General features: G+C 45.2%; 1 protein-coding gene across 3 annotated transcripts in view; it reads left to right on the top strand.

The window, feature by feature from the left end:
* The window catches only part of RIPOR3 (RIPOR family member 3), a 102,399-nt gene that overhangs the window by 88,468 nt on the left and 1,728 nt on the right, over positions 1–12,203 (top strand). For all 3 annotated transcript variants that reach the window (XM_082225885.1, XM_082225884.1, XM_082225886.1), the window contains exons 16-21: positions 644–779; positions 2,257–2,418; positions 4,525–4,683; positions 7,558–7,760; positions 10,389–10,472; positions 10,916–11,006. In XM_082225885.1, the coding sequence (XP_082082011.1) occupies positions 644–779; positions 2,257–2,418; positions 4,525–4,683; positions 7,558–7,760; positions 10,389–10,472; positions 10,916–11,006 (835 nt within the window). The remainder of the gene's footprint in view (positions 1–643; positions 780–2,256; positions 2,419–4,524; positions 4,684–7,557; positions 7,761–10,388; positions 10,473–10,915; positions 11,007–12,203) is intronic.

Raw genomic sequence — 12,203 nt, 5'->3', positions numbered from 1 at the left:
ATTGTTTTCTTCTAATAATCACATTTTTATATGCAGCTTTGAGTTATATACACATTTCTGCAAGCAGTTTCCCCAAATTTAATGCATCCTTGTGTGTTATTTTCACCTATGTGTTCAATTTTTATATCCACACTTTCACCAAATTTTTGCAAACATTGGCTGGATGTAGAATTGCATTGCAGAAGTCGGATAAGTGCAAATTTAGAAGGATAGCTGTGTTTGTTTCGATTCTCATATTGTTTTGGGAAAATGCAGATTTGTTAGATTCACCTGTAAATGCGAAATGAACGGAAAAGCCTTAATTGCAGCCCAAGAGCTGCGGTATTGCAAGAGTCCTCTTTGCGCATTTCTCTGTGGTCCATAATATTGGCAGCTGCTTATCGGCATGCACTACAACAACACAGTAATTTCAAAAGGAAGGAAGTGGCTTTATTCATATCCATGCTCAGTGGAGTGCAATTAACTCACAGCTGTTGGGTTGCATTTGACAATGTGTGTCCCAGCCGCAGAGGTGGGAGGCAGGTGTTCTCCCTGATGGCCCTGGGGAAGTTTTGGATCATGTGCAGATGAACTTGGCTGCCTTGTTGCTTAGTATACAACCCTGAGCAGTAGCCTCTTCACTGCTCTCTCCTCTTGCTTCCAGAAACTTGTCCTGCCAAACTTAGCTCCAATTGTCCAGCAGAGCCTTTTGGAAGAGGTGTCACAACAGAAACATGTTCTGGAAATAATCTCTGCTCTGGCTGCTCCTGTGCCGCGGAACCTGACTTCTGTGGAAGAGAGTAAGTTATGAGATGTCCAAAACTTTAAGGTAACAGACACTCCCAAGAATCCTCTGTTTTTCAGCCCCTGTTTAGCAGGGGGTGGGGATGGAGGACCTGTTATGACCAAGGGCTGCAGTCGCTTGTGGCTAACGTTCAAGGAGCCAGTGGGATCAAAGCAAAAGTGGGTGGAATAACCCCACACAGTTTCTCACACACATCCCAATTCACATACATATAGCACACACCCATTCTCACCCCCCCCCCTTCGCTCAACCTCCCTGTCGGACTACAGCTCCCATCATTCCAGGCCATTGGCCATGTTGTCAGGGCTGATGGGAGTTGGAGTCCAGCAACACCTGGAGAGCCACAGGTTCTTGAATTCCTTCCTTAACCAAGTGCCACTCCTTCAAATAGATCTTCTACTTCTAATGGCCTCCCAGCTCTCACTTGCATGCAAAACAAAAAGTCCGCATTGGACATATCACTCCCCCGCCCTGCATACCTTTGCATGTCATATGTGACTCAAACTCTCAAGAAGGCAGATATCGATCTGGGAGCTTGGGATCAAGCTTTTATTGAGATTAGTAAAATGCTAGTGGAGTGATTTGGTGACGTATGCATCCGTCTACGTATCCCTGTCTGTGCGTATGTCCTTTTGGCGTGTATACTGTTTAGCACAGGCTCAATTTAGGCTTATTATTTTATATACATATGTTTAAGTTTTATATGTTATTATTATTTTATACTATTCTAATTGATTGTTGAATGTTACTATTTTGATGTAGGCTGCCTATTTTAAAGTTATGTTTTATTATCACATTTTTGTATTGCATTAGATTGTTATAAGATGTACATTTTTTGTTTCTTCAGCTTGTAAACCGCCTTGAGTATTGTAAGATAGAAAGCCAGTATACAAATTAAAAATGATGATGATATACATATACATATACATATACATATACATATACATATACATATACATATACATATACATATACATATACATATACATATACACACACCGCCCTATACCTGTAGGTCTCAGGGCATTTCACAGGATAAAATCAAAATAAAAAAATCACAAAATACATATTCAAAATAAACAACAACAACCCAATAACAGCCCCCCCCCAATTTAAAAGGGCATTGGAACATTTTTGCCTGGTGCCAAAAGGTGTATAATGACGGTAAACCTCCTTGGGGAGAGCATCCCACAGATGAGGGAGCCAGTGGCGTAGCGTGGGTTGTCAGCACCCGGGGCAAGGCAAGTAATTTGCGCCCCCTAACCCGTGGATTTTAGTAGGGGCAGAGAGCTGCGAGTGCAAGCGCCCCCCCCAGATGTTGTGCCCGGTGCGGCCGGCCCCCCTGCACCCCCACGCTACGCCACTGGAGGGAGCCACTGCAGAAAAGGCATACCATCTGGTATTTCACTTTTAAGTTGCAAATGAGTTTCAGGCCCCTTGCTGACATTCATATTATTATTATTATTTTGCAGTCATTCAAAAAGCTAAAAAGCAGAAGCGCTGCCTGAAGATTTGGAGTGAGTGCACCGAGAGGGGGAGCATTTTATTCTGTCCGGCAGAAAGATTTTGGAACCCTTTGAAATACATACTGATGTTCAAAACGAAAGAGAACTATCAAGGACACATAGAAAAAGGTAATACCTGCCTACCCCGGGTGCCTGAGATGCACAATTGTATTTGTGCCTTTGCTTGTGATTGCCCAGTGTTGATCACTTTTAAAACTTGGCAGCAGTTTTGTATTTCAGTTAATCCAAAGCGGTGCAATGATTAAAATATCCACTGACTGATTAAAGGGAAAATGTATTCATTTATAAAAATGTAATCTGTGTAATAATAATTCTTCAGCATTTATAACTTGCCCCGTGGCTGTTCAAAGCCCTTGATGTATATTAGCTCAGCAATCCTTACAATAATCCTGTTCAGTATTACTGTCTCCAGGATTCCTCAATATTACAGCTTCACTACAGATAGTGGAACTCTGGCTGTTGGGTGAGTCACCTATAAAAAGCTACCTGGCAGAGGGGACATTTGAACCCAGGACTTTCTGACCCATGGCCCTAGTAGTCACTTAGCTGGTAATGCTGCATGATGTAGCTTAGACCCGTCCTGTAAGCAAAGGCTGGCTAACCTGTGGCCCTCCAGATGTCGTTGGACTCCAACTCCCATCAGCCTGTGTCAGCAAGGACAATGTCCAGGGATGATGGGGATTGTAGTCTAGCAACACACTGGGGCGAGACAGGTTCCCCTATTCCTGCTGTAGCCAACGGAGCATTAGAGCAGAGGTGGGGAATCTGCAGCCCTTCAGATTTTACTGGACTCCAATTCCCATCAGTCCTAGCCAGCATAACCAGTGGTCGGAGCTCACTAGAATGGTTGCAGCCCAGCACCACCTGAATGGCCTCAGGTGAGCCAGCCCTGAATTAGAGCCGCCACCTCCTCTGGCATCCCAAAAATTCATTTGACTGAAGTGGGTTGAAGAAGGGCAGCGATGGTTGCAGGCTCTCCTTCTGCAATTTCATGCCATAGTTTTTCTTCTTCTTGCAGTTGTGTATGTGAATTCACGATTGCATAGAGAAAAAAAGCACCTTGATGCTGATTCCAAGTCCTGAAAATTACCTCACTGACCAAATCCATATGTTTTCCTCTCAAATATTTCAAACTAAGAGGGCTGGTGTTTTTCATCTTTTAATTCTTTTTGCTTAGCATTTGCATACAAGTGACTGAGCTCGGGATTTCTGCCTGAGGCTGAAATCTGGCACCTTCTGACTTATGCATAAAGATGTTTTCCCTCTATGCTTAGGTGGTGAATACAGTGGCACCTCTGGTTGCAAACAGGATCCGTTCTGGAGGCCCGTTTGCAACGTGAAAAGCCCGCAACCTGAAGTGCCGTATCTGCGCAGGTGCGCGGCGTGATTTGGAGCTTGTGCACATGCGCAAAGCGCAATTTAGCACTACTGTGCAAGCACTAGCGGTGAAACCTGGAAGTAACCCTTTCTGGTACTTCTGGGTCGCCGTGGGATGCAACCTGAAAAAACGTAACATGAAGCAACGTAACATGAGGTATAACTGTAGTTGTGCCCTGTGGGTACTAAGCAACACCACCATCTGCTGCTGCTGCTGCTGCTGCTGCTGCATGCCTTCCATGAATTACACTGGGACTCCTGTCCTGTGTACAGTTATTCTAGCAGCCATGCTAAGACTGTGCCCTCTAAGTAAAATGGTCTTCATTATTTTGCCTCCTACCTTTGTGCATTGTGTTATGCCGTGATCAGTGGCGTAGTGTGGGTTGTCAGCACCCGGGGCAAGGCAAGTAATTTGCGCCCCCTAACCCATGGATTTGCGCCCCCTAACCCTAACCCCCAGATGTTGCGCCCGGTGCGGCCGGCCCCCCCTGCACCCCCCACGCTACGCCACTGGCCGTGATCACAAGTGGAGAAAGGAATATTGGGCCCAGCATTTACTACATTCACAATTTCAACTTTCTTAAAAAGCAACAACACAGCATTATTGTTTAGTTCTGAATGCATTGAGGATAGGCTTGAAAGTGTTTAGGCAATAGTGGTTACACACAAAATATTGAGATGCACCTTTGTTTTGATCCAGCAAGGCTCTTCTTATCTTCCAATGTATAGGAGGAAATTCAAATACCCAAGCCCTGGCCATCTGTAGATAGAACTGTTTGCCTCATGTTTATTTTGTTTAAAACATCCCAGGCCTCATTTCTATGCACCCCCTTTCAGTTTTGCAGGTGTTCCTGGAGCAGATAGTTGGAGCCAGCCTGCTCTTTCCCTCGACGGGTCTCCCAGCTGAATCAGTGACATTATTCCAGTTTTACAGCTACCTGGAGAAGCACCACGTGAACAATTTGGAAAAACACCTGGCCAGATTTGCTAAAGAAGGTAAATGAATGGCTGGTGAGGGAGACCCTATTTGAGATTTGGTCGGGTGTCTGCCAGGTTACGAGTTACTATATAGGGTGAATCTCCAAGGCCCACCACTGGCTGTTGCAAAAATACCAGGCAGGCCCCACAAATAATCCAGAGATGCATTTTAAATAAAAGGGCACATTCTACTCATGTAAAAACATGCTGATTCCCGGATAGTCCGCGGGCCGGATTTAGAAGGTGATTGGGCCTTAGTTTGCCTACCCATGACCTAGAGCAACACAGTGATATGAGTGCTGCTGTTGCTGTCTGCCACTGGCGGCAATTCTTTCAGGGTCCACTAGGGGGCACTTTACCAAGCGCTCGTTCAAATTGGTAGCCTTGCAGGTAACCACTGAGCCTCTTGGGCTTGCTGATTGGAAGGTCAGCGGTTCGAATCTGTGCAAAGGGTGAGCTCCTGTTGCTCTGTCCCAGCTCCTGCCAACCTAGCAGTGTGAGTAGATAAATAGGCACTGCTGCGGCAGGAAGGTATACGGTGTTTCCATGCACTCTGGCACTTGCCACAGTCCTCCATGCACTAGAAGCAGTTTAGTCATGCTGACCTGGAAAGCTGTCTGTGTACAAACGCCGGCTCCCTCGGCAGGGGCGCCGACTTGTAAAAAATATTGGGGGAGCCCATGAATAATAAATAATGAATAATAAATGAAAGCTCATGAATAATAAATAAGCTCATGAATATGCAAATAAAGTGGCGCCGCCTCCTCGTGGGCGAATAGGGGAGAGCGTGCTGCGCCTATTAATCAGCTCTGAAGGAAATTGGGTGGAGCTTTTGCTCGGGAGGGAGGGCAGGAGGCATGCAGCCCGACCCTGTGCATTTTGGGCTGGGGGAGGGGCGGCGATGGCGCTCTGCTGGAGGGGCGCCGGAGATTATTGGGGGGGCAGAGCCCCCTAAACGAATTTTTGAGGGGGCTCGGGCCCCCTCAGGCCCCATGGAGTCGGCGCCTATGTCCCTCGGCCTGAAAAGCGAGATGAGTGCCGTAACCCCATAGTCTCCTTTGGCTGGACTTAACCATTCAGGGATCCTTGACCTTTACCTAGGAATGGAAGGAATCAAGTGAACACAAATATGAGGCAAAAATGTGATTATGGGGCAGGGAGACATGACAGAGGTTTATTCAATTATGCCTAGGGTGGTCTAAGTGGATAGAGAGAGAGAGGATTTTCTCCTCCTCTTTTAACATACTGGTCCTCAGTGTCACCCAAACATCTCCACCGTCATTGCATTGTGCGTTAAATAATATCCACAATTAATTGCCACCAGGTGTGGTCCTGGCGCTTACCTAGGTGACTTCAGAGGGTGATTAAACAAATTTATGGAGGGTGAGTCAAATGATCATAGAAGAGTAGAAGTGGAAGGGACCCCAAAGGATCATCCAGTCCAAACCCCAGCAATGCAAGAATGATGATGATGATGATGAAGATGATGATAATGATAATAATAATAATAATAATAATAATAATAATAATAATTTATTTACACCCCGCCCATCTGGCTAGGTTTCCCCTTGCAGCTTCCAACAGAATATTAAAATACAATAGTCTATTAAACATTAAAAGCTTCCCTGCTAAAAGGATGTCTGCTAAAAGTCTGGTGGTTGTTTTTCTCTTTGACATTTGGTGGGAGGGTGTTCCACAGGGCGGGTGCCACTACTAAGAAGGCCCTCTGCCTGGTTCCCTGTAACTTGGCTTCTTGTAGCGAGGGAACCGCCAGAAGGCCCTCAGAGCTGGATCTCAGTGTCCGGGCAGAACAATGGAGGTGGAGACACTCCTCCAGGTATACAGGGCTTTAAAGTTTAGGGCTTTAAAGGTCAGCACCAACGCTTTGAATTGTGCTCGGAAAGAATCCCTGGGCAGATGGCCATCCAACCTCTGTTTCAAAACTTCCAAGGAAGGAAAGTCTGCCAGTCAGTGGCTCCTAGTTAGGTTCATGGGCAGCAGGCCATAATTAGCAGCCGCTGGAGAGCAACAATGAGAGGGAGTGTTGCTATCATGCCTGTGGCTGAATGCATCTGATTGGCTGCTGGAAAAAACAAGGTGCTGTGGCAGATGGAGTCTTGCTATGTTCAATCCCCAGAATTTCCCATTAAACCATAGGATTTTAGAGTTGGAAGGGACTCCAAGGGTCATCTAATCCAAACCCCTCCAGTGCAGGAATTTTTAGTCCAACCTTGGGCACGAACCCTGAGACTGAGTCTCACAATCTTCCAACTGAGCTGTTGGGTTGATCAGAAAGATCTTTCTCTACCTGTGACCTAGTCAAAGTTGCTAGCGCACTGGGTGGACCAGTGTCTGATTTAACAACCTTAAATGTTAATTTGTACCTGCAATTGTATACCTTTAAACAAAAAAAGGCATTGGGGTTGTGTCCAATGAAGTTGTCCTTTTAGCACAATGTTTCTCAAGCCTGGGTCCCCAGCTGTTGTCGGACTACAACTCCTATCACCCTTGCTAGCAGGACCAGTGGTCAGGGATGGTGGGAGTTGTCCAAAAACAGCTGAAGACCCAAATTTGAGAAACATTGTTTTAGTACAAAGATTTCTGCCTATGCGATGGGACTTCCTCTCCCTGCATACCTCCCAAATTTGTTGAGGAGGTGTTCCTTCAACTCTTTGGAGAAGATTTGGGGGGTGGGGGTGGGCAAGGGAGGCCATGGGGAGAGGAAGTCCCGTTGGTGCAGAAAAGTCCTCGTGTGTAAATGCTATGACACACTGCATGCAAACTGTTGTACAATAAGTTACCTTGACATTATACCATGGAGGGGAGAAAGAATAAATCGGAAATAGCTTTTCAGAGCCATAATCCACTTATGGTTGGGTTCCTCCTCCGCAGTGATGCTGTCTGAGGACCTGCAGCGTCCTGGGAGAATGAAGAAAATAAAGAAACTGAAAGGGAAGCGACTCAGCCGACTGCAACCCCTTCCACAGACCTTACAGCTCCTTGCCGTTCTGCAGCTTGATGAAAACCATCGTGTGGGCAAGGCAGCCATGTCGTGTCTCTCTCGGGCGGCAGCTGATAGGAATTTCAGGGAAAAGGTAACTGGCTTTCCACTTTGCTTGGCATTCCCTCCTTTGCTGCATCCAGATAATATATGCCTATATGTATGGGAAGGGGCCATAGCTGAGTGATAGGGGTTTGCATGCATAAGAAGAGTCCTGCAGGACCAGGCCAAAGGCCAATCTAGTCTACCATCGTAGTCAACCAGGACTTTTGGCTGTTCCATGGCCTTCAGATGTTGTTTTGAGGCAGTGAAATACCAAAAAGTTGTGCAGGGCTGAAACGCACCAGGGCCAAAACTAGGCTTTCTGTCACCTGGGGCAAAGACCTAGTTTGTCACACACACCCCACTTGTTTGTGTACATGCGCACGCACGCACGCACGCACGCACACACACACACTTGTTCATAAAGGGCATAAAAAGTAGTTTGAAAGAGGCTGGAGAAGAGAGAGTCTCTCCAAATAGTAAAATTGTCTGTGTATGTACCTGACTTTCATTCAGCCTTAAGTAGATCTCCTCAGACAGTAACAGATCCATTGAGGAATTCTATGAAGTACAGTATTATGACTGTATGATATAATAATAATAATAATAATAATAATAATAATAATAATAATAATAATAATAATGGAAACTGTGATAATGATCAGGAAACAAACCAGCGAGTAAGTCCTATTGAACTCAGTGGGACTTACTTCTGAGTAGAAATGTTTAATATCGCAGTATAAGACTGCAGAATCTTTCCACGGTTACCTGGGAGTAAGTCCCATTGAATTCAGTGGGACTTTCTTATGAGTAGCGAAGGCTTCCAGTTTAAGGCTTGAAAGAATAAAATAAAAGAATAAATACTCCACAGGTTTCCTTAAAAGATCGCTGGCTGTTGAACCATTGCAATTAAAGAATTTAAAGTGGATTGGCTACATTTTCCTCCCAAATTACAGGAAGGGACAAAAACAAACATGCTTCGCATGACAGCATCACATTTCTTTCATTGCAGGTATTTTATTTTCAGTATAAAGAGGATTCGGTTTTTGTAGCTGATTGTATGCAGCAGTGCCCTCTTTATGTATTCACATGGTGTAAACATAGTTACAGGTAGGTAGCTGTGTTGGTCTGCTGTAGTAAAAACAAAATAAAAAAAATTCCTTCCAGTAGCACCTTAGAGACTAACTAAGTTTGTTATAGGTATGAGCTTTTGTGTGCATGCACACTTCTTCAGATACAGTGTGCATGTACACGAAAGCTCATACCTATAATAAACTTAGTTGGTCTCTAAGGTGCTACTGGAAGGATTTTTTTATGGTGTAAACATGGATGTTGTCCTTTAGATCCAAACACACACACACACACACACACACAGAGAGAGAGAGAGAGAGAGAGAGAGAGAGAGAGAGAGAGAGAGAGAGAACACATAAGCAAGCAATACTCCAAAGCATCAACTTGACATTTAAATTGTTTAATCATGATAAAAGCTTCTGCTCCCAAAAAGGGCAGGAGGTGGTGTTCTTATCTCTTTGCCACTTTTAATTGATCTCTGGGACTTTGAGGGAAGAAGAAGAAAGCAACAAAACTTCCCCTTTTCAATTTTGCTTGGAGAGCAACCTTCTCCAGGATTTCTCTTTTGCACACAATTCCCAAAACAAAATAAAAAAAATTCCTTCCAGTAGCACCTTAAGAGACCAACTAAGTTTGTTACTGGTATGAGCTTTCGTTTGCATGCACACTTCCAGGAAAGCTCATACCAATAACAAACTTAAGTTGGTCTCTAAGGTGCTACTGGAAGGAATTTTTTTTTTTGTTCCGCGTATGGCAGACCAACACAGCTATCTACCTGTAACTAAGCTCCCAAAACAGACAGGGGGAAAGGGGAAGGAGGATTGTTTCCCAGGATTTCCTGCTTCCCTTTGCAAATTAGCATCCTTTTGGTGCTCAGCAGCTCAAGACAAGAAGGACCTAGTCCTAGCTAGAGGCTTCACCCAGGGATGAGACCCTGGCGAGCGCCCCCACCCCATTAACTACGGCCCTGCTCCTCATCACTGTAATTGCTGCTTGCTAGCTAGCCTGTTAAAGGACGCGGGTGGCGCTGTGGGTTAAATCACAGAGCCTAGGACTTGCTGATCAGAAGGTCAGCGGTTCGAATCCCCACAACGGGGTGAGCTCCTGTTGCTCGGTCCCTGCTCCTGCCAACCTAGCAGTTTGAAAGCATGTCAAAGTGTAATAAAAATTATGTTCAAAAAAAAAAAAAAAGAAAGCATGTCAAAGTGCAAGTAGATAAATAGGTACTGCTCCGGCGGGAAGGTAAACAGTGTTTCTGTGTGCTGCTCTGGTTCACCAGAAGCGGCTTGGTCATGCTGGCCACATGACCCGGAAGCTGTACGCCGGCTCCCTTGGCCAATAAAGCGAGATGAGCGCCGCAACCCCAGAGTCGGTCACGACTGGACCTAATGGTCAGGGGTCCCTTTACTTTTCCCTTAGCTAGCCTGTTCTCCTCTTCCTATTCTTTCCTGGTATCTCCCAGAAATATCTGTTCACAGGAAGAGAAGCAGTGGAAACGGTGGGGAAAACAGCAGAGTTAGGAGGCTCCAATATCTTATGTTAGGGCACTTTGGAGCAGAGGAGGAGGGAATGTTATCCATGTCATTGAATGCTCCATTGTCTTTTGCAGGCTCTGTTTTTTTACACAGATGCCTTAAGTAACGATGATGCGAAATTGCAGCAAGCCGCATGTCTGGCCCTCAAAAACCTCAGAGTGAGTATTTTTAAATTCTTGCTTAGTGGGGTCGTTAAGAGAGGTGCATGTGCAGAGTCACAGGCAGCCAGGAGAGGGCGTGAGAGTCACCAAAAAACATGGTCATTGTACAGTATTGGAAACTGGAACACAGAGAGGGCATAAGAAAACACATACACGAAAATGAGTGTTGTTAAAGGGTGAACCTAGTTGAAAAACTACCTTGAGATGTATGGATAAAGGGTGGTACACAAATTTAATTAATAATAATAATAATAATAATAATAATAATAATATAATACAGAGAGCTACAGATTATTTATGATGGTGATTTATTAAATCTCCAATTTATTAGAGTGCCACAGGCTATCCATCCGTCTGAGTCAGTGCATTGATGTAAAGAGTTAGGAAGCATTCTGAAATAATTTAACAGCTGCCCCTGCACTGCTTCTTTTATATAACAGGGTGTGGAAAGCATAGAGCAAATTGCCGGACTGTGTCTATCAGAATCAGAGGAAGTGCGGAACGCCGCCAGAGAAACGACTCTTTCATTTGGTAAGTGCTTATAACGATTCCCTGCAGATGGATTTCGAATGAGCGAATGGTGAGCTGAAAAGCAGAAGCAACAGCTAGTTGGCCTTGGCTTAGAGAGGCATCGCCGCTTGCTTTGAGGAAGTGGTCTCCTGCAGCAGATCTTCTTTTGCCCTCAATTCCCAGCACTGTTCTTGTGACAATTTCTGGGAAAAGAGCACGGCACAAATGGCTCTTGCAAGGGAAGGACACACCAACAGAAACCCTCCCACCCCATTCCTACAAAACTCTGTGTCTTGTTCCTGCAGCACCAACCACCTCTGCCCTTTTTTCTTCATGAGAATTGACTTTGGCCTGCACCCTGAAGTCTTGTTAAACCATTTCAGCTCCCTGTCCACCCTTATTCAGCTTTGTAAATTGCTCTGGGTATTATATACTGCTTAAAAACCTACGCTTGGTTCTGATGCATCAGACCAATGGTCCATCTCTTCCAGCATCCTGTTGCCACAGCAGCCAATGTGATGCCTGGGAAGCCCCAAGCAGGACCGGAGTTGAAAAGCACTCTTCCCACTTGGGGTTCCCAGCAACTCCTTCCCATACTGCCTCCAACAGTGGAGGTAGAAGACAGAACGTATCCATAGTGGCTTGTTGCCATGGCTAGATCCTGTGATAGTCATCAACTTCACAGGTTTTAGAAGAAGACTTGGACCTATTCATGGAGGCATGAATAGGTCCAAGTCTTCTTCTAAAACCCGTGAAGTTGATGACTATCACAGGATCCTGTAGGAGCAGGCTCCATGGTTTAACTATAAGAACATAAGGTGAGTCTGGTGGATCAGGCCCATTCAGTTCTCACTGGCCAACCAGATGCCCATGGGAATCTCCAAAGCAGGACTTGGAACACCCTTGTGACCTTGAGAGACCTATAGTGAAGGTGGAACAATACAGGCATTGTGCTATGTGCTGATGTGACTATGTGCTATGTAAAGTAATATTTCCTTTTGTCTGCCCTGAATCTTCTAACATCGGATATTAGCTACGTTGGGTGGGCCAAGTTCTAACACTATGGGGGAGGGAGAAACAGAGAAACTTTTCTCTCCATTCTCGTACTATTTTTTCTAAACTGAAAAGCCCCCAAGGTTTCATCAATGGAGTTTTGTTCCAGCTACTTGAGTCATTTGGGGCCAGATCCATACACTTAAAGCAAACAACTCCCCTCCC

Source organism: Podarcis vaucheri (assembly GCF_965113315.1).
Source record: "Podarcis vaucheri genome assembly, chromosome: 6".
NCBI lineage: Eukaryota > Metazoa > Chordata > Lepidosauria > Squamata > Lacertidae > Podarcis > Podarcis vaucheri.
Note: the sequence above shows the minus strand (reverse complement) of the source record. Positions and strands in the feature narration are given on the sequence as shown.